The sequence below is a fragment of the Syngnathoides biaculeatus genome, chromosome 11 (assembly GCF_019802595.1).
Source record: "Syngnathoides biaculeatus isolate LvHL_M chromosome 11, ASM1980259v1, whole genome shotgun sequence".
In the NCBI taxonomy this organism is placed as follows: Eukaryota; Metazoa; Chordata; class Actinopteri; order Syngnathiformes; family Syngnathidae; genus Syngnathoides; species Syngnathoides biaculeatus.
This window is the reverse complement of record NC_084650.1, coordinates 24,913,072-24,939,310: the sequence shown is the minus strand read 5'-3', so window position 1 is coordinate 24,939,310 and position 26,239 is coordinate 24,913,072. Positions and strand designations below refer to the sequence as shown.

Below are 26,239 nucleotides of genomic sequence, written 5' to 3'. Positions count from 1 at the left end.
AACGTCTTCATTATAGACCACAGGTGTCAAACTCAAAGCCCGGGGGCCTTATCTGGACTTTCGCATGATTTTATGTGGACCACAAAGGCAAATCTTATGCATCAATTTCAATTAATTTTGTTAAAATCTGTACCAAAATGTCTAATTGTCAAATCATAAATGATAATGTTGAGACATTACATGCATTTTTCTGTTACCAAACAACAATAGTTGAAAAAAAAAAACATTACTCTTGATTTCTGTTTCCGAAACAAGTTCATAAATTTCATGTGTAAATATGATGAGGCGATTATAGATTTTTAGAGTTTCACAGTCATAAAGGCCCTCTGAGGGAAACCGTGAGTAATATGTGGCCCATGACAAAAATGAGTTTGACACCTCAGGTATATTCAACAACAACCAAGGAATTGACCATGCCGTTCCAATACTTTTGGAGGGGACAGTATGTACTGTATGGAACATGGGCAGAAGCGTGGTAACCACTGTTTGGTGGGTTTATGTGCAAATTCTCAGTAGACGTGAGACATAAGAGTACATGCTCATACACTGAAGAAACACAAAATATATCCATCAATTTTAATATTTTCCCGGGACCAAAAACAAAGTCCTTCATGGCAATCTCTTTTGGCAATTTCAACTGCTGGATCTTGGCAAAAGGTTTCAAAAATATATTAATTAAACTAAGAGTCAAGTGAGCCTCTCCAGAGCGTGAAGAATACTACAGTGAAACAGGCCCGTCTGGCCACTGGTCTCCTGAGTAACCAAGAGACGCCCGTCGGGTCGAGGTCTGTGGACAAGGACCAGCTCTCCTTGAAGCAGACTGAGCTCAGAGTCTGTTTGGGCTAGATGTGTTGAAGTCACTCTGTGTCTGTGGGGAAGAAAAGAACCCCAAAACTGTGAGCATTTCCGTGTACACATCATAAAACAACAAATCTTTTGTGAATGGTTGTTCCAATTCCCAAACTACCTGGTGGGGCTGAACTGAGCCGACACAGCTGACATTGATGACTGCAATGACATCGTTTTTTGTGAATTTGAGTTTAGATCAGAGAGAACCGTTTCCATGCCTTTCCTAACAGTTGGAGCTTTTCCATCTTTGAGAAGGATTCCAGGTCCATCCCTCCCTAAGGTGAGTGATGGTGCCCACACTTCAAGTGGGGGAGGTGCTGGGGCAAAGTTGGATGGAACCTGGCTTCCTGAAGACCAGGAGGAGGTCCGGAGCCGTGGAGGTAGGGTGTCTTCATCTGTGAGGAAGCGCACTGACTTGGCAGGCTGGAAACAACCAGGACATTAATGAAACAATTCATATTGGCAATGTAAATGAAACTAATAATAATAAAATAATGAAAATAATTTTACTTTCAAAGGTAGTTTTAGAGTTGTCACACAGATGAAATGAACGGTGTAAACATTTTAATACTGATAAAAATAGACACTATTTCCTTTCACACGGATACCCTGAAATAAGTAGATCAGCAGAAAATGGTGTCCAGTCACTACATGAGAAACCAGTCTAGTGGATCTGGCAAAATGACAGCCTAAAATATAATTTAATTTGAGAACTACTTTATATAACTTAATTTGAGCACTACCTTGTCTGCAGTGCTCTTGTGTGAATCAGGTCTGACAAGAATTGAGTGAGGACCACTGGACAGATGGCGCTCAGGCTGATAACACCTTGCCTCGTGTGAGGGGGTGAACTCCCTGTCTTTTGACGGTAGGACACCAGAGAGCACTGTTGGCTCACTCATCCAGCCTCCTGGTCGTCGAGAATTGGCTAAAATTCCACTGCTTTTCTTCCTCTGCATGGCAGGCGAGTATCCGGATGCCTGAACTTGTGCAAAGTGCTCCGAGTTGGAGGTTACATTCAGAGTGGATGAATGATTGGATGCTGGTAAACATAATCAAAATGATTAGGTAACATGATCACACAATAATAATGAAAATTACCAGATGCACTCGTTGTTCATTCACCTCTATGTGAGTTAAAGAGTCGTCTCACTGTCTCCCAACCCGGTGAAGTCCCATAGAAGGATGATTTTCCAGCACCTGTGGATGACATTGCGTGCTGTGCTCCATTTGGCACATGTGAGGCCTGTCCCGCTGAGTACAGTGCTCCATCAGTATTTACCCTATCAGGAGAAAGGACCACAGCAGGACTCCGAGCAGCTGTGTGCTTCTTTGCCGCTGCTGGATTGTGCTGTGATGATGCGTTTGCCGCTTTGGTCTCCAGGAGTCTGGCTGATGTTCTGCAATGAGATACAGAAAGTTAAAGTTATCCACACTTTAAACAGAGCATTCTACAGATCCTTTTATATAATGTTATGAGTGTGATACATTTAGCATGTTTAGTGATTAAACATATTCCCGCCCACAGAAATGCACTGCATAAACATCCAAGCATCTTCTGGCTGACACATACTGCCGTTAGGGAGTGGGACCTTTCACCTGAGCACAGGAGTAATGTAGTTGCTGGGCAGGATGCCCACTTTGCCCGTTCGGAGAGACAACCCACGCAGCCATCCTTCTTTGAACTTTCCGTACACTCCCACCATCTCGCCTTTCCTCAGCTCAAGCTCCTCTGGGCGTTGCGGTTTATAGGAGTACAGCACAGCACACCTTAAAGGGTGAGATGTTTCATGTTACTATTACAACAAAATGGAAGCTAATATGGGATTCTAAATGTCCTCAACTTGTTTAGACCGTTGACCACTCAAGCTGAAATTTGCTAAGGTCAAACCAATTAGAATTTGACTAATGTTTTGGGCAAAAATACTGTAAAGTCTCACTAAGCTTCAAGGGATTTGAATCGCTGTCATGGGTGACACTCGGAAGATCTTGCAAGACCTCAGTTCTGAGCATTAAATCATAACTGGGGCGCTCGATTGTCTATTTAGAGCCTTTTCCCAACACTAAAGAACCGAAGAAATACTGGAAGATACATTATTCAAAGCTTATGACATTGGTCACCCCTGTTATGGTCAAGGTTAAGTTTTGTTTTTTGTTTTGATAGTGGCTCCACCATTGTCATTGTTTTACATGTTAATCCTAAGAGTGGTTACATTTTATGATTGCATGGTTGGTACTGAACTGTTGCTTGTACAGTTAAAGGTTTTATGATGGAGAGTTTTTGTTCATGGACTCACACACTGATTGAGAGCTGCTGTGTATTGGAGTTTTTGCTGTCTGCAGAAGAGGAAGATATTTGGGGGTTTGACAGAGCCATCGAGATGTTGGGTGGAGCCTCTTTGGCCATCTTCTCACTCTGTAACAAAATGGAGGAAAAACATGTACTTAAAGAGGATGGTTGAACTTTTAAACCACAGCACACTCATAACAAATAATCAGGGTGGTGTTGGGCAATTCCAAAAGTTCACTCGCTGATCTTTTCCACAGCATATCAATACACAGGGACAAGTCGAAAGAAACACACGTCAATACACACTTACTGGCCTCATTACGTACAGCAACGCAATTTAATAACACCCACTGGAAAAGTGCAATCAAAAATTGCTTCTTGACACCAGAGATGCATTTAATTGAACTTTTACCATTGTGATCCATCAAAGCGTCATACTGAAAGTAATTAATATTTTGCTTCTCGCCTAGAGCTCTACAAGTAAATGTGAAAACAACAACAATGCACCTCTCTATTGTGTAGTTCTCCAACCCGCAGTTCAATGTGACTAACCAGATTAATCTACGTTTTCAGTATATTTTTTTATTGCTACATGTCAAACAAGTTGCCAGGTACTGGCTTCATCCTACTATATGGGCCTGATTCACACTTGTTTTGCACAAAATCGATAACCTCACAGATTGAAAGCCACACTGGTATTTTTTTAACATACCCCTTTAAACAAATTGTGCCATTGCCCAACCTTAACATTGTGTATATCATGAATGCTGGGTCTTGTTGGTTTTCTGAGAATTTACTGCACCTACTGGTAAGTTGTTTGAAATTTAGCAACTAAAAATATACTGAAAACTTGGATTATTCTGATTGGCCTCAGATTGGACTGCTATTATTTTGAACACTGTATTGGATCTCAGATTGTGCTAATGTACCGACTGAGGTAGCATGTGAGAGTACCTGATATCCATTTCACATTATTGTGTATAGTTAATGCAGCCCTATGGGGGCACAAACCAGTGCAATCTGTAGGCCGGTCCCAAGCCCGGATAAATGCAGAGGGTTGCGTCAGGAAGGGCATCCGGCGTAAAAACTGTGCCAAACAAATATGAGCGTTCATCTAAAGAATCCCATACCGGATCGGTCGTGGCCCGGGTTAACAACGCCCGCCCCCGGCACTGCTAACCTGCAGGGCGTCGGTGGAAATTCAGCTACTGTGGGTCGAAGACAAACAAGAGGAGGAAACCGGATCCAGCGTCAGAAGAAAAAGAGGAATGCACAGAGCCTACAACTGAGTGTAGGGACTTTGAATGTTGGAACTATGACAGGAAAAGCACAGGAGTTGGTTGACATGATGATTAGGAGAAAGGTTGATATTCTGTGCATCCAAGAGAGCAGGTGGAAAGGTAGTAAGGCTAGAAGTTTGGGAGCAGGGTTTAAATTATTCTACCACGGAGTAGATGGGAAGAGAAATGGAGTAGGGGTTATTTTAAAGGAAGAGCTGGCTAAGAATGTCTTGGAGGTGAAAAGAGTATCAGATCGAGTGATGAGACTAAAATTTGAAATTGAGGGTGTTATGTATAATGTGGTTAGCGGCTATGCACCACAGGTAGGATGTGACCTAGAGTTGAAAGAGAAATTCTGGAAGGAACTAGATGAAGTAGTTCTGAGCATCCCAGACAGCGAGAGAGTTGTGATTGGTGCAGATTGTAATGGACATATTGGTAAAGGAAACAGGGGCGATGAAGAAGTGATGGGTAAGTACGGCATCCATGAAAGGAACTTTGAAGGGCAGATGGTGGTGGACTTTGCAAAAAGGATGGAGATGGCTGTAGTGAACACTTATTTCCAGAAGAGGGAGGAACATATAGTGACCTACAAGAGCGGAGGTAGAACCACGCAGGTAGATTATATTTTGTGCAGACGATGTAATCTGAAGGAGGTTACTGACTGTAAAGTAGTGGTAGGGGAGAGTGTAGCTCGACAGCATAGGATGGTAGTATGTAGGATGATTCTGGTGGTGGGTAGGAAGATTAAGAAGACAAAGGTAGAGCAGAGAACCATGTGGTGGAAGCTGAGAAAGGAAGAATGTTGTGCGGCCTTCCGGAAAGAGGTGAGACAGGCTCTCGATGGACAACCGAAGCTCCCGGAAGACTGGACGACGACAGCCAAGGTGATCAGAGAGACAGGCAGGAGAGTACTTGGTGTGTCATCTGGTAGGAAAGGGGAGAAGGAGACTTGGTGGTGGAACCCCAAAATACAGGGAGTCATACAAGGAAAGAGATTAGCGAAGAAGAAGTGGGATACTGAGAGGACTGAGGAGAGGCGAAAGGAGTACATCGAGATGCGACGTAGGGCAAAGGTAGAGGTGGCAAAGGCTAAACAAGAGGCATATGAAGACATGTACACCAGGTTGGACACGAAAGAAGGAGAAAAGGATCTCTACAGGTTGGCCAGACAGAGGCATAGAGATGGGAAGGATGTGCAGCAGGTAAGGGTGATTAAGGATAGAGATGGAAATGTGTTGACTGGTGCCGGTAGTGTGCTAAATAGATGGAAAGAATACTTTGAGAAGTTGATGAATGAAGAAAATGAGAGAGAAGGAAGAGTTGAAGAGGCAAGAGTGAAGGACCAGGAAGTGGAAATGATTACTAAGGGGGAAGTCAGAAAGGCATTACAAAGGATGAAAAATGGGAAGGCAGTTGGTCCTGATGACATACCGGTAGAGGTATGGAAGCAATTTGGAGAGATGGCTGTGGAGTTTTTGACCAACTTATTCAACAGAATACTAGCGGGCGAAAAGATGCCTGAAGAATGGAGGAAAAGTGTTCTAGTTCCCATTTTTAAGAACAAAGGGGATGTTCAGAGCTGTGGGAACTATAGAGGAATAAAGTTGATGAGCCACACAATGAAGTTATGGGAAAGAGTAGTGGAGGCTAGACTCAGGACAGAAGTAAGTATCTGCGAGCAACAGTATGGTTTCATGCCTAGAAAGAGTACCACAGATGCATTATTTGCCTTGAGGATGCTCGTGGAAAAGTACAGAGAAGGTCAGAAGGAGCTACATTGTGTCTTTGTGGATCTAGAGAAAGCCTATGACAGAGTACCAAGAGAGGAACTGTGGTACTGCATGCGTAAGTCTGGTGTGGCAGAGAAGTATGTTAAAATAGTACAGGACATGTATGATGGTAGCAGAACAATGGTGAGGTGTGCCTTAGGTGTGACAGAGGAATTTAAGGTGGAGGTGGGACTGCATCAGGGATCAGCTCTGAGCCCCTTCCTGTTTGCAGTGGTAATGGATAGGCTGACAGATGAGGTTAGACTGGAATCCCCTTGGACCATGATGTTCGCAGATGATATTGTCATATGCGGTGTGAAAGCAGGGAGCATGCAGAGGAACAATTAGAAAGATGGAGACATGCACTGGAAAGGAGAGGAATGAAGATTAGCCGAAGTAAAACAGAATATATGTGCGTGAATGAGAAAAGTAGAGGGGGAAGAGTGAGGCTACAGGGAGAAGAGATAGCGAGGGTGGACGACTTCAAATACTTGGGGTCAACAATACAGAGCAATGGAGAGTATGGTCAGGAAGTGAAGAAACGGGTCCAAGCAGGTTGGAACAGCTGGCGAAAGGTGTCTGGTGTGTTATGTGACAGAAGAGTGTCTGCTAGGATGAAGGGCAAAGTTTACAAAACAGTGGTGAGGCCGGCCATGATGTACGGATTAGAGACGGTGGCACTGAAGAAACAACAGGAAGCAGAACTGGAGGTGGCAGAAATGAAGATGTTGAGGTTCTCGCTCGGAGTGACCAGGTTGGATAGGATTAGAAATGAGCTCATTCGAGGGACGGCCAAAGCTGGATGTTTTGGAGACAAGATTCGAGAGAGCAGACTTCGATGGTTTGGACATGTTCAGAGCGAGAGAGAGAGTGAGTATATTGGTAGAAGGATGCTGAGGATGGCGCTCCCAGGCAAAAGAGCGAGAGGAAGACCAAAGAGAAGGTTTATGGATGTGGTGAGGGAAGACATGAGGGCAGTTGGGGTTAGAGAGGAAGATGCAGGAGATAGGCTAAGATGGCAAAAGATGACACGCTGTGGCGACCCCTAACGGGACAAGCCGAAAGGAAAAGAAGATTATTGTGTATAGTTACTGTATAATATGTATAATAAAATGTTAAGGGCTTTTACATGTACATTTGTTCAATGTGACACTTTGTGAGTACTACTTGAGTACTGCACCTGTACTAAAGGAGGAACTCCCCAGCCAAGTTATTGTTCCGTCCTTGTTATTTCCCAAGTTGCATTGTGCGACGCAAAGTTTCACTTCCATAAGTGACATATACAGTGCTGTGAAAAATTATTGGTCCCCTTCTCAAATTCTTACATTTTTGCAGTTTCTTCGCGTTGTTTAAGACCATGAAACCAATATAACCCAAGTAAACATAAAATACTGGTTTTAAATGGTAATTACATTTATTAAGAAAAAAAAACTGTTCAAAATTACTCGGCCTGTGTGGAAAAGTAATGGCCACCAAAACCTAATAACTAGTTGGGTCATCCTCAGCAGCAACAACTGAAACTGGCAATGAGTCTTTCGCATTTATGTGGAGATACTTTGGGACACTCTGCATTGCAGAATTGTTTTAATCCAGCAAAAATTGAGGGGTTTTGACCAATAACAGTTTATGTACCACCACAATTCAATCGAATTCAAGTCTGGACTTTGACCAGGTCACTCCAAAACCTTCATTTGTTTTTAAGGCATTAAGAAGTTGACTTGCTGGTGTGTTGGAATCATTAGCCTGCAGCAGAACGCAAATTTGCTTCATCTTGATGTCACAAACTGAAATCTGAACATTCTCCTTCAGGATTTTCTGTTAAAGAGCACAATTCATGGCTCCATCTATCACAGAGAGCTGTCCAGAACCTGAAGAAGCAAGCAACCTGTGACCTTCATGCTGTCACCACCAATTTAACTCCTGGGTTGATTTTCTTTTTGTGAAATGCTGTGCTACTTTTACGCCAATTATAATGAGACACCCACCTTCCAACAACCTCGACTGTCCTCTCGTCAGAACATTAAATATTCTTCCAAGGAATCATTACATTTTTTTTTTTATAAGATGAGGTCTGTTCCTTTTGATGATCAGTGATTTTTACCTTGGAACTCTGTCATTAATGACATTTTTGCCCAGTTTCCTTGTGTCATGAACAGAGAACTTAATGAAGCAAGGGAGGTCTTCAGTCCAGGAGAAGCTGTCCTGAGTTCTTTTGTGACCTCCTGGATGAGCCATTGCTGTTCTCTTGAGGTAATCTTTGTAAAGCAACCACTCTTGGGAAGGTTCACCACTGTTCCATGTTTTCTTCATCAACGGATAATGGCTCTCCCTGTGGTTCGTTGGAATCCTAAACTTTTAAAAAATGAATTTTGTAACCCTTTCCAGACTAATGTCAATTATTTGGTGACTGTTCTGGAATTTTTCTTTTTTAGAAGTTTTTGTCACGGTTTGGGCTTTCATGGTGTTTGAAAGGCAAGCTTAATTGTGGAGGACACAAATGCAGGGATGCAGGGAGGCCCTGGAGGAATGCAGGAATTACAACAACAACAAAAATACAGAAATAGACAACCAAGTCACATGGAAAAATCTCACTAAACAAAGTCCCAAAACCAAAAAAATAACACTTGAGTAAACCCAAAAGAGGAAGATAATAGGTAACTAAATACAAACAAATTGATGAGACAGACACGAAAAACCTGGACACGATACGAGCGGCTAGAGGCCGTTGATTGGTTGACGAGGGAGAGAGTTGAAGAGAACAAGTGGGCATAACTAAATGAGCACCAGACATGAACAACATGGGCCACAGGAAAATATGAACCAAAACTAAACATAACCTGAAGTAAAACAGACCATGGCGGTTTTGTCCAACTTGATTCTATTGGGACACTTCTTTCTTGATTGAACAGGTATAAAGGTAATCAGACTTGGGTGTGATAGGTGCAAATTAACCAAAAATTGAGTAGCCACAATTAATTCGTGATTTAATACAAGGGTAATGACTTTTTTCACATAGGGCCAAGTAATTTTTAATATATTTTTTTCCTTGATAAATGAAATGACCAACAGCATTGTAAGTTCACTTGGGTTATATTTGTCTGATTTTTACATTTGCTTGATGATGATGAAAATTAAGGTGGGGAAATGATGCAAAAATTTCAGAATTTGAGAAAGGGGGCCAATGCTTTTTGACAGCACTGTACATTAGATATGGGAAAAGTACTACCTGAGTCACTCTTCTAAATATAGAGATACTCAGTGCAACGAATTGCGTCAATCCAAAATTACCAAGAGGTCAGGTGTTTGATTGGGATGAGAAACTTTTACTGTGAAGACCGCAACATGATTCATATCATCACGAGTGATCACACTGAGTGGCACCTTTGCTATGCTTTGCATGATGCTATCATTACTTTAGCCTTTTCTACAGTCAGCTTTTAACTAAACGCTATAATTTCACAATTATTAATTCCATATTTTTTTGGAACCGCATATAATCTACCGCTGTAAAAGTTTTGGTCATGTCTACAGATGCCAAATTTCTGATACAGTTCTCATACTGGACCTCATTCAACTGTGCAACTACCTTAAATTGTGGTTGGAAAGTGTACAATCAATCCACTGATTAATTTAATTCAGTCTACTTCTAACACTTGTTATAAAACTGGGAAATATTCCCTGTCATGGCTTCAGTGCAAGCTTGATGCTATTAAAAGCACACCTAGTGCTTAAAGAATTAATAGTGCCCAGTGAAGCAAAAGGTTCCCTTTATAGCAGGTGCCTGGACCCTGAGGCTCTGTGACCATTAGGCTGCATTTCCTATACTGCACACTTGCATTCAACGCTAGCACGAAACATAAAAAACCCTATAATTAACATCTTTCAAGACATCACTATTACCTAAAAGTCCTTTGTGAAAAGCAGAGCTGTGAGCCATCCATGGAAATAAATAGATAAAAGGCATCGAGTATGTCCTGAAGACATTTGAGCTTTCACATGATGGAAGTAAATCTCGGCCATATGGGACTTCAGAACATTGAGGCAGATTTGCCAAAGAGCAATATTTTGACTTGTAAGATAGTTAAATGTGAACAAATCCCTGACATAATGATCGTAATTAATCATTTCTGACAGCAGTAACTCCTTGCAAGAAATAACAGCAAGAGAAGAGCACAACAATGCATTCTTCATGTATTCAATTATTTAAGTCTTTTCACTCCTTTGTGTCCATCTTCTATTCTTGGTCTGTGTTTTATCAGATACAAAGAGGGCGTCTTACTCAAGCAGCAGTCACGCAATTGCTGAGTGCAATGACCCAGCAGTGTCATATATTTAAAAAGGGAGAGAAACTATCTGCTGAGTATGGGACTTACAGTATAAATCAGAGGTGCAGAGCCTTCTTCCAATCAGAGGCTATTTCAGCATGTCTGAAGTCTTTTGAGGTTGTGTATGTCAAAAAAATGATGCGACAATCATATTTAATATATATAATGAGCATTTGTTCATTTTAAAAGTTTTGGGGACTTTCATATATGTTCTCACAGGCTACCATTGGGGCACGTCCCCACTAATGAAATAATTCAACCAGCTATTAAATAAAAGGTATTATGGGACTTGGAAACACACATGAAACCAATTTGTTGTTTTTTTTTTGTTTTTTTTTTAATCCACGATGCCAATTCCCCATGTTTTCATTTAGAAACAATACTCCAATAACTCAAAGATAATTTAAATGTCCCAATCACACAAAACTGTTCAAATCAAATACATCTCATATCCTATTTGTTTCTTATCAGGTAACTGTTTTGTCTTTGCATGTACATTTTAACAGGCATTATTGATCAAGTATATTTCTTTTGATTTATGTTTTATGACGTGTTTATGCTTTATGTGTTCGTATTGAGACATTTAACACAGTCAAGTGTGGGAAAGGGTGTTGATGGAAGTTGACTTTCACTCTCTCCAACATTGCTCTGTTTATTTTGTCTGTGGTTTTTGGTCTTGTTTGAGCTGTGTTACTATGCCCCCCCGTCCTCCAAGTGTTACATTGAGATGATAAAAAAAACTTTTTTTGTGCCTGAATTACAACAAAGACACATGCCTATGCGATATGTGTGGTTGCTATAGAATGGGGCGACGCCCACACACCCAGAGACTCAATAGCCGCACTTAGTCTTCCTTCCAGTAACCAGTTTATTTTCAGGTTTGCTGACAGTCCTTGGCCCCCTGATTTGTCCATGTGTGATTATTTTTTTTCTGGGGACACATCAAGGCACGATGAGTATGTCGTAACACTGAACGAGTTGAAGGAAGCTAGTCACCTGTAGGTCACACAAATGTAGTCAACTTCCATCAATACCTTCAGAAATGCATTAATGAAAAGAGACACCACATAATGCATGTTTTGGGGATATTGGAGGAAACCGTTGTTTCATCTTCAGTTAGCTAAAACTTAATTTGAGGGAGCTCTTGGTTATGGCATCATGTTTCAGGACAAAGTTCTTTAAAAGAAAGTAGGGCTTGTCTTCTCTTACTAACCCACTGATGTGTGAGTGGATGTTACCTGCTTAGTGAAGAGGAAGGAGTTTTAAAGCAGTGGGGGAGAGAGTGAGATGGCGCTCCGTTATATAACAAATTTCACCAGTGACTCATCATCATCAGCATGAGAGATAAGCAGACACACTGAGGGACTCTCTGAGCTTCCTACACGCTGAATCTACAGTATCTTTTATTTTTCCTCATCTTCCTACTTACTTACACAGCTCACAAATCTTTTCATTCTTTCTTCCCAAGATGAAACTATACCATTATTCTCTCATATTTTTTATCTCACTTTCAGACCTTCATGAGGTATGTTTTTTCTTTTTTTTTTGGGGGGGGGGTGGTATTTATAAGTGCACAGCAGAGAAGTTAAATTTCATCTAAATCAAAGGAAGTCATTATCGCAGGAAGCAGGGCACTTGGCAGAAAGTTATGCTCTGAAAACCTCGCAGCGGCTTTTATGTTGCAACAGCGTAACCTTACTGTGACTCTGCGCAGTTTCCTCATTAAGTGGTGTCCAACGCCCACAAAAAAAAAAAACTCTAAACGGATAGTCAGCACATAAGTAACATTCAATTGTGTCCTTTTACGTTTTTCTGCTGAGGTGATCAGAGCACAACATATCCGGTGTACTGTACACGTAACCTTGCCTTGCCCATTCCCAAATGTCCTTGTCTCGTTTGGGATACAATCCAAATTGTAAGCCAGAGGTCTACATCACCCATCCATCATTCTGTCACGTTACTCGATCACTGTTATTTGCCATGTGTGTTTCTTTCAGCTTGTCCCTTTCGGGGTCGCCACAGCGTATCATCTCAGATGAACGCATATATATGTTTGGCACAATTTTTACGCCGGATCCTCTTCCTGACGCAACCCTTCTCAGGGAGTGGAGGCCCCAGTGGGATACGAACCCACAACCCCTGGTTTATCAAACCAGTGCTCTAACCACTGAGCTACGGGGCCTCATTTGCCATAAGAAATGAAATTATCAATTCTCTGTACACTATATGGGGTACATAAAGTAATGGCAAGGTGATGCAACAGCTGCATCAAAAAATGATTGTATTACAAAAACAGCAATGGGCTTGTGACTTAACAGTATGCTCTCTTAGTGTGGGCGTACATTTTTAACACTTTGCCCTTCTGAAAAAGCCAAATTATGCAAATACAAATAACAGAAACAGCTGCAAGTATACTGAAATGAAAAGGAGTTCTCCACCGCTGCAAACTACGACAAAAAATGTTTTTAAAAAAAAATATGAGCCACTTTTTAAGCAGTTATATTTCACTTCCAACTGTAATGTACTTTTACAATATCAACATTTGAACTGATTTCATATGAATTTATTCCATTAATTAATGTTTTGAATTTTTGATTCCAGTTGAGTGGTTTTGATGAAAAATTTAGCTTCAATGGACTTAATACATTTGAGCACACCATCAACCAAAAGACATTTTTGAAAAAGGCAGCTTTCAATGTGGCTCTTGTATTGAACCAGGTCTGTCTAAAGTTTTGGCTATAGAGCACATGCATTTACAGTAAATCTAAAGACTGATGGGATGTTAACATCTTGTTTTATAGATCTTTTATTTTTTTATGTATTTTTCTCAGGGCCTTGTAATGTTTTGGTTTGTTGAGTTACAACTTCCCTGTGATGATTAGGCTGTGTTTTTGTTGGAAGAGGAAAAAGACCCACATCCACCGCTAAGAAGAATCTCTGGCTCAGGTCCCGGGATTTTGATTACAAATATTTTAAAAGTTTTATTCCAACCCAGCAGCTTAAAATCTTAGCCCTTTCCACATGTGTTTTGTCTTCAAAAGAGACGCTCATGCAGAGGCTAACATCGGGGTACCACCCTTGTTTTCATTCCTTGAGCCTTACAGCATTGGTCCCCACCCTAAGACCCTGAGCACTAACAGATTCTTTCAAATGAAAACATCTATCACCTTAGACTCTAGACTTTAGAGTAACTACCACTTTTGTCAGCCACTCTTTGGATTTAAGTCAAGCACAGCGGACCTCAAGAAAACAGAAAACAAAAGAACAACGAAATTGTAACACACAATCAAGGCATGCGACTCACCAGTAACAGGTGTCTGTGTGGGCCGTCAGAGTGGCGTCGAACTCGCTGGGAGTTATTGCGCGAGGGATGCGCGTGTTCACGGGCACGGGGCCGCACAGAGGAGCGGTGAGACTCTCGCTTGAAGTTGAAGCCGCTGATCTTTGGATCCACAGAAAAGTTGCTGCTGCTGGGACTCGGCTGTTTGCGTGGGTTGGAGGGCGCCACGGGATTGGTAAGGGGTGTTTTTGCAGGAATTGGCGTCACTCTGTGGTTCGCGGTCTTGTTGGATCCCTCTGGGCCCTTTTCTTTGCTCCTGCTTCCCGTCCGATTCGGAAATTCTGCTGAGTCACTCCTCCGCGGACTCTTTCCTTCCACCAGTTTGGTTGCCACTGAGTTTAGCTGGGAAAGATAGATGCAGAAAAGAAAAGTGATGTCAGCTCCCCACGGCCCGCACATAAACAAGGAAAGCCTCTCAAAGTCTGCCTGTCACTAGCACCTGACAGGCTGAATGCTGAGCAGCGAAGCAGCTGTCTAAACATGGTTGCTCATCACTCCACTCACCCACTCCAACTTGTTGGACAGGCAGGCAGGAAGATAAGTAGCAGCCAGTAAGCTTGGAAGATCGACTGCCACTGAGAGAATAGCGGGAGGCAAGGTGAAGAAATAGAGAGAGTCACAGTCAGGAACGGCTGGGTTAATGCTTTCGCTCACCACAGTGATGTGCTGTTATGCCATCCGAGCAGGGAAAGCATTACTGTGCCTTCACGCCTGGCTGCACAGCACAAGGAGAGGGAAGAGGAGGATGAAAGAGTCCAGAGGTACAAAAGATTGGAAGACTGCTGAGGCGGAGCTTCAGGAGAAAGATACAGAGAAGTAAAACAAGGAGAGGAAAAAAAAAGGGGTGGGGAAGTGTTTGGGAAAATAAGTTAGGAAAGATGTAAGATAACAAAAAAAGAGGCAAGTGAGGGAACTCAGATGCCAATGTGTTGAGGTAACCCCACCACACAAACCAGCAATGTGTCCCAGTGTGGATCAGGTTTATTCCCGAGTCAGGAAGCTCAAATGAAAACAAATGACAATCAGCCAGCTAAGCCAGCCCCGTGAACCTAGCTATTGAGCATCTGCATACACAGCAGGGCTTCAAATATGAGCTTTCTATCCTCAGCATTTTGCAGCCACAGAGTGACACTTTGGAATGAATCCAAAGACTTGTATGGGAAAAAAAAGACAGAGAAACCTGGAACTGCTCTCAAATTCATTGGATCTACAGATGGCATGTACCATGAGGAGAGAACTCACCTCAGTAAACTGTAGAGGGCAAATTCCTATTCTGTCGCCAAGTTTGGCTTCAATCCAGTATTCATCCACCCGTCTGATAACAGTGAGAATGTCGCCCTGTAGAACACGAACACGCACGAGGAAACTTAAATGGATGCAAAAGTGACAGAGCAGAGATGTGACACTGTTGGAAATTAAATGACAGCTCAGTGTTTTATGCTAAGATTAGACCCTGGGTACTCAAGAGGCATTAACTCGCTACCTCTTTGAAGGCCAAGCCCTGTTCTGCGAACAGCCTTGCCTCTATAAAAAAACATCTCCATTAAAAAATAAAAATAAAAAATAAGAAAAGAGAGGCAAGCAGCAAGTGCTTTAATGGAAAGCATACAGCAAAGGCGCCCTTACGTAACTCTTTCAGAAATCCTTCAGACCGCAATGAATGCTGCAAAACAGTGAAAAGAGCAAAGTGGGGAAAAAATGTCCATGGCCATTATGTTTTAGTACCAGAAGCAACTTCCTGTGCTCAGCATGATGTAAGAAATGAGAGACCACAGCGAGCCAGTGAGCTTACATACTTGTCAGAAAAAGGACAAGTCAAAGGAATATAAAAGTATTTGCTATCTTCCTTTGAAAGATAAAATCCTGATTAGCTAGAACCAAGGTACCACAGTTCAACTCCCATGAAAATGTTTATACAGTGGTCCCTCACAATTGAGGAGGTTATCAATAACCCAAAAGAAAAGAAAAGTTTTTCAACAGGGCAGTTACGAGGGTGAAAGGTGTCCTGTAAATCCTGATTCCTCTGACATTTTGAGCACACGAAATTTATTCAGAGAATCATTTAAAATTTTGAATGCAAATGCTGCATAATGTAATTCAACTAAGCTCAGAGGGTATTGTTAATCACATCACAGTCTTAACATTTAAATACATGCAAGTTCCTAATAAAATTACAACCTGTACAAGTTGGAAACACTTGAGGCCTGATTTACTTAAAGTTTTTAAGGTAAATGGGTATGAATCTTAATGCTCAGACACAGATATGGAAGTTGATCAACTGACTGATCCCAATCAAGATTTCATCTGCCAAAAATGCTAAATTTCCAAAGTGGCTTCATTTTCGATTTGGGATCTCAGTAAATCAGGCCATTGATGTTCATTATTGATGTTGAAACTCTGACACTGCATCAATTATGTAGGACTGTGAGACACAAACTGTACCTTACGAAAGCTAAGGCAAGCATCGCTGGTCTCCGCGTTCATCTCATTGGGACTGAAGTCACACAGTGTGCGGCAGAGAGCCGGCGACTGCTGGTGGGGCAGTGACAGAGGCGTCTGGGGGGCAGCATGTGGCATTCCGGCCGAGACAGATGTGCCAATATTGTCACTAATGTGTCTGTGGACCCAGTCCTCGTTCGGTGTCGCTCTGTGTTTCGGCACAATGCCGGTAACAAGGGAGAGAGTAAGCTCTCCTTCTGAATCTCCTTGTTGATTATGGATTGAAGTTCTTGAAGAAACCTGAGGAACAGAAGAACATCACCCACAGACTTATTTGCGCGAACACGGATCACATAGTGCTGTTAACATCCGTTTCTACTATGCTTCAGTATGTCTTGCCATGAAATCCACCTCCAGAAAGTGAAACCATGCTTTTTTGAAATGCCTTTCTCAGGACATTGTGATTGTTTACCGTCTATACACCTTATGAATGCCATGAAAATGAGGATATGGATGCACCAACCTTTCTTTTAACATTCAATAATTGTTTGGGAACTGAGAACATAAACGGTTGAACATTTGTAGGTGGGATTTTTTCCCCATTCTGGCATGATGTACAGCTTCAGCTGTTCAACAGACCAAGGTCTCCATTGTCCTTTTTTTGCACTTCATAATGCGCCACACATTTTCAATGGGAGACAGGTCTGGACAGCAAGGAGGCCCATCTAGTACCCGCACTATTTTACTAGGAACCCACGCTATCTTAACACATGGAAAATGTGGTTGCCATTGTCCAGCTGAAATAGGCAGGGGTGTCCATGAAAAAAAATGTTGCCTGGATCACAAAAACCTTTGGATCACCTTCACCACAACCTCTATGTAGCTTTCAGCATTAATGGTGACTTCACAGATATCAAAGTTGCCCATACCATTGGGACTAAAACAGCCCCATGCCATCAGAGATGTTGGCTTTTGAACTTTGCATCTATAACAGTCCGGCGGTTCTTTCCCTCTTTGGCCTGGAGGACACGACATCTACTATTTCCAAAAATCATTTGAAATGTGGACTCGTCATACCACAGCACACTTTTCCACTTTGCATCAGACCATCTTAGATGAGCTCGGGGCCAGAGAAGCCAGCTGCATTTCTGGGTGTTGTTGATAAATGGCTTTTGCTTTGCATAGTAGATTTTTATGTTGCACTTACTGATGTAATACCCGACTGCATTTACTGACATTAGTTTTCTGAAGTGTTCCTGAGCCCAAGTTGTGACTTCCTTTTCACTTTGATGTCAGTTTTTGATGCAGTGCTACCTGAGCGATCAAAGGTCACAGTCATTCATTGTTAGTTTTCGGCCTTGCTGCTTACATGCAGAGATTTCTCTATAGTCTGTGAACATTTTGATGATGTTATGGCCCGCAGATGATGAAATCCCTAAATTCCTTGCAATCGTACATTGAGGAACAGTGTCACAAAGAGGTGAACCTCACCCAATCTTTGCTTGTGAATGACTGAACAATTCGGGGAAACTCCTTTTGTACACAGTCATGGCACCCACCTGTTCCCAATTAGCCCTTTCACCTGTGGGATGTTCCAAACACATATTTGATCAACATTCCTCAACATTCTCAGTCTTTTTTTGGCATGGCTGTGTTGCAGCCGTGAAATTCCAAGTTAATGATTATTTCCTAAAAACAATAAAGTTTATCAGTTTAAATATTATCTTCTCTGTGTAGTCTATTCAATTAAATATAGGTTCAACATGATTTGCAAATCGTTGTATTTTGTTTTTATTTGTTTCACACAATATCCCATGTACATGGGAATTGGGGTTGTAGTATCAACCCAGGAACGTTAGACTGGTTAACCCTTTGTGAGGAAGACCTTTTAGCTTACTATACCATGAACTATGAAAATGTATGTTTTAAGAGAGGAATTTTTAACAGTAAAACATTTGCATAAAAACAGTATGTTCTTTCACAAACACAAAAATAAGACAATGTCAAGCCTTGATAGGATAAATGGGTGTCAGGATATAAGCCAGAAGGACTTGGGCAATAGCAAGTCAGCCAAATCAAGGGTGTTTCCGTATCCATGACACCAAATTCAACCTGCCCGCGTCATCAGGTGGTTGATAATAGTTTCCTTACAGTGATATCACAATACCCACACAATGGAGAGCTTGGAGAGAGTGTGCATAAATCCATTTACAGCCGTTTTCCAACATTAAAATGCAACACTAAGCACTTTGCAGGGATAAAATGAAAAAAAAAAATGGCAAGACAACATACCTCTGCAATCCCCACATATAAATGCATAACACACCCAAACACATTCACGAACCCACACACAGCACTTATTGATTAATAGTGTAGAGCAATGGCAAGGAGCTGAGGATTCGGGTAATGAAAGACAACCTGTGCGAGCCGTCCACAGACAGAGGCGCCAAAGTGGATGCCACCAAAGAGACCAACATGACCTGGGCACACCAGGATGGACTCTCCACATTGTGCAAAGCGCTCGAGTCACTGCGCCCAGGGAAACTGCACGATGACATCCCTGAAGCTAGGGAGACTCTCATGAGGAAACGAAGTTCAAATTAAAAAGTATATACAGTATATTAAAAAAAAACTGAAAGACAAAACATATACATAAGATAAAACAATTTATAAATAAATGGATTAAAAGGTGGCAGCTTGACTTGAGTTTTTCATATAAAAAAAAAATACATGAAATTATATTGTCAATTATTACCAAATAAATTGTCAAGGTTACTTAGATGAATTTTCTTCAAAGGTTTGAAGAGGGGCGGCACATTGGCGCACCTGGAAACTGTTGGCCTCACAGTTCTGAGGACCGGGTTCAATCTCAGCCCTCCCTGTGTGGAGTGTGCATGTTCTCCCCATCCCTGGCTGGGTTTTCTCAGGGCATTCTGGTTTCCTCCCACATCCCAAAAACATGCAACATTAATTGGACACTCTAAATTGCCCCTAGGTGTGATTGTGAGTGCGGCTGTTTGTCTCTGGCAACCAATTCGGGGTGTACCCCACCTCCAGCCAGTTGACAGCTGTGATAAGCTCCAGCACTCCCATGACCCTTGTGAGGATAAGCAGCTAAAAATATGGATGGATGGATGATTTGAAATGGATCCCTTGAGAAGTGGTAGATTTGTAGATTGAACAAATACAGTAATTTAAATACCAAGAGTAGAAGGGCCAAACCATCTACCGTCATCATTTTTACAAGCTTAATTCATAGCACAGCTGTCAATGTGCTTACTCTCCATCCAAATAATGATCACAGCTCACTTTATAAGATATTCTGTTTATCTTATTAAGCTTAATGAGAGGGGCAAATATTAAAAATATCTTTTCAAAGACGGAATTTTACATAAGTGAATTAAATCATCAACAGCCTACTTTCACAAAATCATATTGTGGACACATTATTCTCCTGATGTTTTTCCCTTTTAATCCAGTATTTGAAGAGAATTTAATAGGACACTCAGCTGAGTGAAGATACTAAAACACCTGCTTCCTTTTTTCTCTCTCAGGCACAGCGGGGTTCTCATGACCAGGTTGATGTTATTTTAAAATAAACCACACTAAAATTACATTTTGTGAAGCCTGGTCCAATGGAGAGGATAAGTAGAATTGGTTATATAACCCCATTCTGAACTGGAGGTTGTCTCCTGCGTCTAAATAGCAATACGATCAGAGACTCCCCCCCTCCTGAACTCGGACGAGCTTTTTGAACTTTCACTGAACCGAGGTTGAGGATTACAACCAGACTTGTGAACAATGAATGGTTTAAATGATGCACAATTGGAATGGCCTCTCTCTGCATTTCTTATATCCTCAATTGAGACAAATTGATAAGCATCACGAGTGACTGAAAATATACAGTTCTTTGTTGATCCAAAGATGGGTTTCAGTTTTCTTCAAGTTTGATTGAAAACCTGTTTAAATAAATTATTTAAAAAAAAAAATAGGACTGACTCCATCCATTTTCCAAGTCACTTATCCTCATGTGTCACAGGAGCGCCGGAGCCTATCCCAGCTAAAATGTGTCCATTATTTGTGGTCCCTTTGAAATTTTGATGGAAGAATGATGTTATGGAGGACACCTGGGAACTGATATACACTGAAGAAAGAAAATGCATAAAAACATTTAAAAAGTAGACTATTGTTTGCTAGAGGGCTCCTCCTAACAGTTGTCGGATAATGCTGACTTAAATTCAGGGGGGAAAACTTCAAGCTAAGGAAACAGTCAACAACATGTCAGACTCTAAAAAAGTTAAGATTTTTTTTTTTTTTTACCATTTGCTGTAAGACTAACATTGGCTGATCATTCCAAGTATAAAACTGAATTAGGACAAGAAGTCCATAGTCAACAAAAGCAGTTTTCACACTGCATTCCTGGTGCATCGTAGCTGTAACTGTAGAAGCGGGATTTATTCACCTATACCAGCCAGACAAAAGCCGCTGAAGCACAATATTTCATCCAGCCATCATTTCTCTACACCGTTTGTCCAAATCAGGGTCACGTGGCACTGTATCCTATTCCATCTTAATTCAGGCGAAGTGCAGACTACAACCTGGTCAGTCGCAGGGCACATATACATCGAGGCGGCCAAAGATTCTTGTTCAAACCATCAGTGGGTGAGACATGAACCCACGCTGCCTGTACCAGAGTGGCATCAAAAGTACCACTACAATATCAGTGACGACAGCAGGACATTTCGGTGACTAAAGTGCATCTTCATACGGCCCTAAACATAACTGGATGCTTAAACGAGGGCCATGACGATTACTTTCAATTCAAAGGCACATGGCCAGCGAGTCTCTGGTCTTAAACTTTGCACTCGGGTTACAGCTGGCAACATCGCCCATATGTTGTAATGCAGGATACGGGCAGATTCCCAGGTTGCTTTCAACACTTTCATCCCTCTAATCCACACAACAGCAAGCTGGCAAAAAATAAATAAATAAATAAATCAGTAAAGAAGACAGCCCAGAATGCCAGTGCCAAAGAAGTCGACAGGAGGATGGACGGCTTGTGAGAGTCTCTTGATTGATTATGACAAGACCACTAAATAAGGTAATGAAAGGTCACTTTCGCCATGGCAGCAATGCTCCCCTCCCAATTATGAGCCAGTCTACTAACATCATCAGAATTTTTAAGCCGATAGTGAAACGTAGAATGATGTATTGTTGCACACACGCACAAACACAGTTGCCAGCATGGAGCACAATCAATATCCATGTGTGTCACTTAAGAATCTTGACAGAAGTGTACTGGAATAGTGTGCTTGTTTATGTTCTTACTGTACTGTGTTGTCATGTCAGTTCTGCACTAATTGTACTGATTTAATTCATTTAACGCTAATATATTACGCTAAGGGTTTTTTTTTTTTTTATTCCTGCCACTTGTATGCTGAGAATTGGCACAATAAAACCAATGCCAGAATTTGATACACAGGCAAAAAAAAAGTGACCAACAAAACAACACAGTTGCCATTTTAACTAAATCTAAGTACTAACACAACAATGTTTTTTTGTTGTTGTTTATCATATCATATCTAGCGGCACAGTGCAGCAACTGGTTGAAGCGTTGGCCTCACAGTTTTGAGGACCAGAGTTCAAATCTTGGCGCTGCCTCTGTGGAGTTTGCATGTTCTCCCCATGTCTGCGTGGGTTTTCCCCAGGCACTCTGGGTTCCTCCCACATCCCAAACCCATGCAACATTAATTGGACACTAAATTGCCCTTAGGTGTGATTTTGAGTGCGAATGGTTGTTCGTTTATATGTGCCCTGTGATTGGTTGGGAACAAATTTAGGGTGTACACCACCTCCTGCCCAATGATAGCCAGGATAGGCTCCAGCACTCCCGCGAACCTTGTGAGGATAAGTGGCTAAGAAAATGGATGCATGGATGGATAGATTTTTAAAGGTCTGCTTCTGACTTGGCCCGCCTGTCAAATTTTTTTGCACACCCCTGAGCTAATACATACTAGCCGGGCTGCTAACAGCAAGCCACTTCACAGTGGAGCTGTTCAACTTGCCATCAGTTCAGTGCATGAGCCCTGCAAAATAACTACCCTGTCCATTTTATTTATCCAGCAATAAGTCGATATAGTAATTATCGTGACAGGCCCAGCTGTCGGTGTTACATTTCCATAGAATCACTGTGAAGCTGGGGTACATCCAAATTTCCTCATTTTCTATTTGATGTCATTAGATGAACATTTCCCAGTTTTCGCAAACAATGCAGCACTCAGCAAGCGCGAGAGAGAGTGAGAGAGACAGAGACACACACACACACACACCGACCTCTTTGTGGCCTTGATGCGCTTTGTAATGACCCTCCCTAACAGTCTGACTGCTCCTGGCAAAGGGAACAGCATAGTGCGAGTTCCGGCTTGCCCCCGCTGACCCCTGTAAACCGTCCAGGAGCCGCACCAGCAGGATGTTCGCCGGTAGCTCATCCACCGTCCGAGCCCTGGCGGGAGTTCTACACTCTGGGCAGATCAGCTGCGAGTGAGCGGCTTCTTGTTTCTGCAAGCAGGCTTTACAGAATGTGTGCTGGCAGGGCAGCACCTTGGCTGACGCATCGAGTTGCTCTGAACACAGTGGGCACTCCAGCAAGTCCATCAGGGAAAGCGCCTCCATTTGTGTGGGGACTGGAACTCCTTGGTCACTTAATCCACCTTACTGAAAGACAGGAGGAGACATATTAGCAGAGGCAGGAGACTCAAGACGAACTTAAGTCAACAATTTTAGGACTCAGGACTTGCTTGGCTAAAACTTTTGAAAAAGACTACTTGACTTGGAATTCATGACAGGTTTTGCCTGTTTACATTTTAAAATCTGCATGTCAAGGTAGTATTTTGGTTTATAAAGAAAAAAATGTATGCTGCATGCAAACCTGGCAACCCAGCAGTATGATATATATGATGTTGAGGGGAAGGGGAGAGACCACCGCATGAAGCAAGTATGTATCATGGAGGAAACTCCAAAAGATATATCTATCCATCCATTTTCGTTGACACTTATCCTCACGAGGATCGCGGGGAGTGCTGGAACCTATCCCAGCTATCAACAGGCAGAAGGCAGGGTACACCCTGAACTGGTTCCCAGCCAATCAAAGGGCACAAAGAGACAAACAGCTGCACTGCTGTTGCTTTTTTTGGGTGGGGAGGGTGTGTTCACGGAGAAAACCCACGCAGGCACGGGGAGAACATGCAAACTACACAAAGGCAGGGCCGGGATTTAACCAAGGTCCTCAGAACTCTGAGGCCAACGCTCTAACCAGTTGTCCCACCGTGCCGCCATCTAGTAGAGGAGTGAAATGGGAACCTTTTATGTTTGCAACTCAATGACGACACAATATCCAACTTCATCAACTACATCATCTTCCTACTGTATACACAGTATAAATGGCTGATGCATCTTGGTTATGTTTTTAATTGAGAAGACATACCGGTACTAATAAACACTCCAGAAAAAGGTTTGGCACTTACATGATTTTTAACATGTTAGTTTAGTGAATGTTGTAGTGGCCTCCAAAGCGTAAATGTGCAAATATATGTTGATAATGAGAAAGCTTGCACAACTTGCTTAACACAAGTAATGATTTGACTTGCACGATTTTTGCCACAGTTGCGCCACGACATGCTGGACAGCACTGGTGGCTATAGGGAGAGATCGAGATTATTAGAGGAAGAAAGCAAGAAGATGCGGAGAAGATGCCCAACTAAACAATAATAATAACGTTTATGTTGCTGCTGTCATGTGTGTTAAAGATGCAGTTGTTTCAAGGTTCATATTACCATAAACGTGCTCATTATCATGAGCAAATCTATGACGTTATATGATGACATTAACTTAACAGACCATCATTAGATGTTTCTTTTAGGTTTTATTCTCTTTTTTTTTGTATCTGTCAGTTTAACAGTAAACAACTGTCAACTGGCAGTGACAAATATCAAGAAACAAGCACTTGACCTCTTATTTGGAACACTGAGTGTGAGTCCTTCTTTCTTTAAAGTAATGTAGTACAATAAAACTCACATTCCTTCACGAAGGTGAACAGGTACTTATGAATCATTGCGTTTTATTCTAATTAAGTGTCTAAACCCTGTGCTTTACTTTATTCTTCCTACTAGAGTCCTGTACAAAATAATGCTGTCTTATATTAGTTTTTAATTTTTGTTTTGTTTTGTTTGTTTCATTTTATCACAATCTTGTGTTGAATTGTTCATACGTCAATGAATTTTTGAATGTGTGCATGACTTGGTCCCGCCTTTACTGACTGTCAAACAAAACAACTCAACTGATGAAAGACAGTTAAGGTTTTGTCCCTGTCACAAAAACGCAGAGGTAATAAGACCCCTGGGTAGTAGTGGTCACGTCTAAAAACAAAAAAATAAAACAAAACACATTGTTGTACTTGATGGTCACATCATGGGCCACATACGGTACTCACCTGACCAGCGAAAGTGTGTCCACGTACGCGAGCGGCAGATTTTGGTTTGAACGGCGGAGACTGACATTCACAACTTACATGCTCGTCCCCAGGCTGCCGAACCCACTCCCAACTGTACGGGCAAGTTTTTCCTCGGCCGCCGCCATGACGTCCTCCCATTCGCGGCGGCTAATGGCGACCGCGACGCACCTGAGTGAGGAGAGTGGAAACAAAACGTTTGCAAGCAACAGGTAGCCTCACAAACGCCTTCTTAGCACCCGCCGTGCTCAGCAGTAACTGTATCGAATTACACTACCGTCGACGTTAACCCTTAATGGGCTAAACCGTTTGTCACTACACACTGAAGAAGTTAATTACGAGGCGGCGCAGGCTAAATTACACGACGCTTTAATTATTTTAGTCACATTTACTTACCGAGGTCACTCAATATATTCCGGTTTCCGCATTATCCGACCCGAGAAGCCGCAAGCGTCTTGTATAATTAATTTGACATTTAGTACTTTTAATTCATCGGAAAATTTGCCGAGGAAAATTGCTCTCATCAACTTTGTCTCTTAAAAATATCGATGGGGTGTAAAGGACATTATCGCCGGTTTAGAGCTTTTGTCATATGTCATGGTCTCCCTCTGGTGGTGCGTTTAATGACCATGCAGCGGCGTGGCGTCCACCCGCTGTCTATCCGTTTTGGATGCAGTGGTCACCTAAATACTGTAGATTGATTGTCAACTCTTATCACAATCGAACCGCTGCGTCGCGTCGCTACCCTCATACAAATTAAAAATAGTAAAGGAAATGTATTGCTCAAATAGATTTTCAAAAAATATTGGGCTCTCACATCTTAAAATTACAAACGTTTACATGTTTATAGTGCTTTTAAAGTGGTTCTCACGTCTGCCTCTCAGTCCTGCTTGCATCGGTTTTCTGCAGGTAATAACTAACCTCCATCCTTCCATTTTCTGAGCCGCTTATGCTCACAAGGGTCAAGGGATTACTGAAGCCTATCCTAGCTGTCATCGGGCAGGAGACGGGTTACACCCTAAACTGGTTACCAGCCAATCGCAAGGCACATAGAGACAGACAACAGCCACACTCACAATTACACCTCGGGGCAATTTAGAGTCACCAATGAATGCATGTTTTTGGGATGTGGGAGGAAACGGGAGTGGCCGGAGAAAACCCACACAGGCACGGGGAGAACATGAAAACTCCACACAGGCGGGGGCTGTGATTAAACCTTGGTCCTCAGAGCTTTGACTCCAAGACTCTAACCAGTTGCCCCACCGTGCCACCCAGTCAATAATATTAGTGTTAAAAAATAAAGTAAAGGGAGGCTACAGTGCGTATAAAAAGTCAACACACCTCTGCGCATGTTTTTGCACGGAGAAGCAAGGCGGCCTGGGCCAAGGTGGGAGCACAATTTTCCCAAGGACTCAAATAAATGCCTGTCAGATTTAAA

The 26,239-nt window shown here is 42.1% G+C and overlaps 1 protein-coding gene, 1 long non-coding RNA gene and 1 other non-coding gene across 8 annotated transcripts in view; 1 reads left to right on the top strand and 2 right to left on the bottom strand.

Moving 5' to 3' along the window:
* Positions 1-562: 562 nt before the first annotated feature.
* sh3rf2 (SH3 domain containing ring finger 2) lies at positions 563-24,972 on the bottom strand. Of its 3 annotated transcripts, none has more exons than XM_061834003.1 (11): positions 24,862-24,972; positions 22,629-23,009; positions 16,299-16,595; positions 15,099-15,194; positions 13,821-14,198; positions 3,147-3,265; positions 2,449-2,619; positions 1,975-2,249; positions 1,593-1,891; positions 968-1,272; positions 563-868 (listed from the first exon to the last, which is right to left on the bottom strand). In XM_061834003.1, the coding sequence occupies exons 2-11, from the start codon at positions 22,965-22,967 to the stop codon at positions 688-690; spliced, it is 2,460 nt and encodes an 819-aa protein (XP_061689987.1). In that variant the 5' UTR covers positions 22,968-23,009; positions 24,862-24,972; the 3' UTR covers positions 563-687. The 3 variants fall into 3 exon arrangements, with proteins under 3 accessions (XP_061689987.1, XP_061689989.1, XP_061689990.1); XM_061834005.1 differs by having other exon boundaries at positions 24,784-24,914; XM_061834006.1 differs by lacking the exon at positions 24,862-24,972 and adding an exon at positions 23,224-23,363.
* trnai-gau (transfer RNA isoleucine (anticodon GAU)) lies at positions 12,626-12,698 on the bottom strand. The gene has a single exon. It is a non-coding gene; the product is annotated as a tRNA-Ile (tRNA).
* Positions 23,016-26,239, top strand: part of LOC133508256 (uncharacterized) — a 44,016-nt gene continuing 40,792 nt past the window's right edge. Inside the window, exons 1-2 of one of the 4 annotated variants that reach the window (XR_009797010.1) lie at positions 23,016-23,289; positions 24,876-25,013. This is a non-coding gene — a long non-coding RNA (uncharacterized LOC133508256). Of the gene's footprint in view, positions 23,290-23,541; positions 23,806-24,619; positions 24,678-24,875; positions 25,014-26,239 lie in introns of those variants that run through there. The other 3 variants (XR_009797009.1, XR_009797011.1, XR_009797012.1) reach the window with 3 other exon arrangements.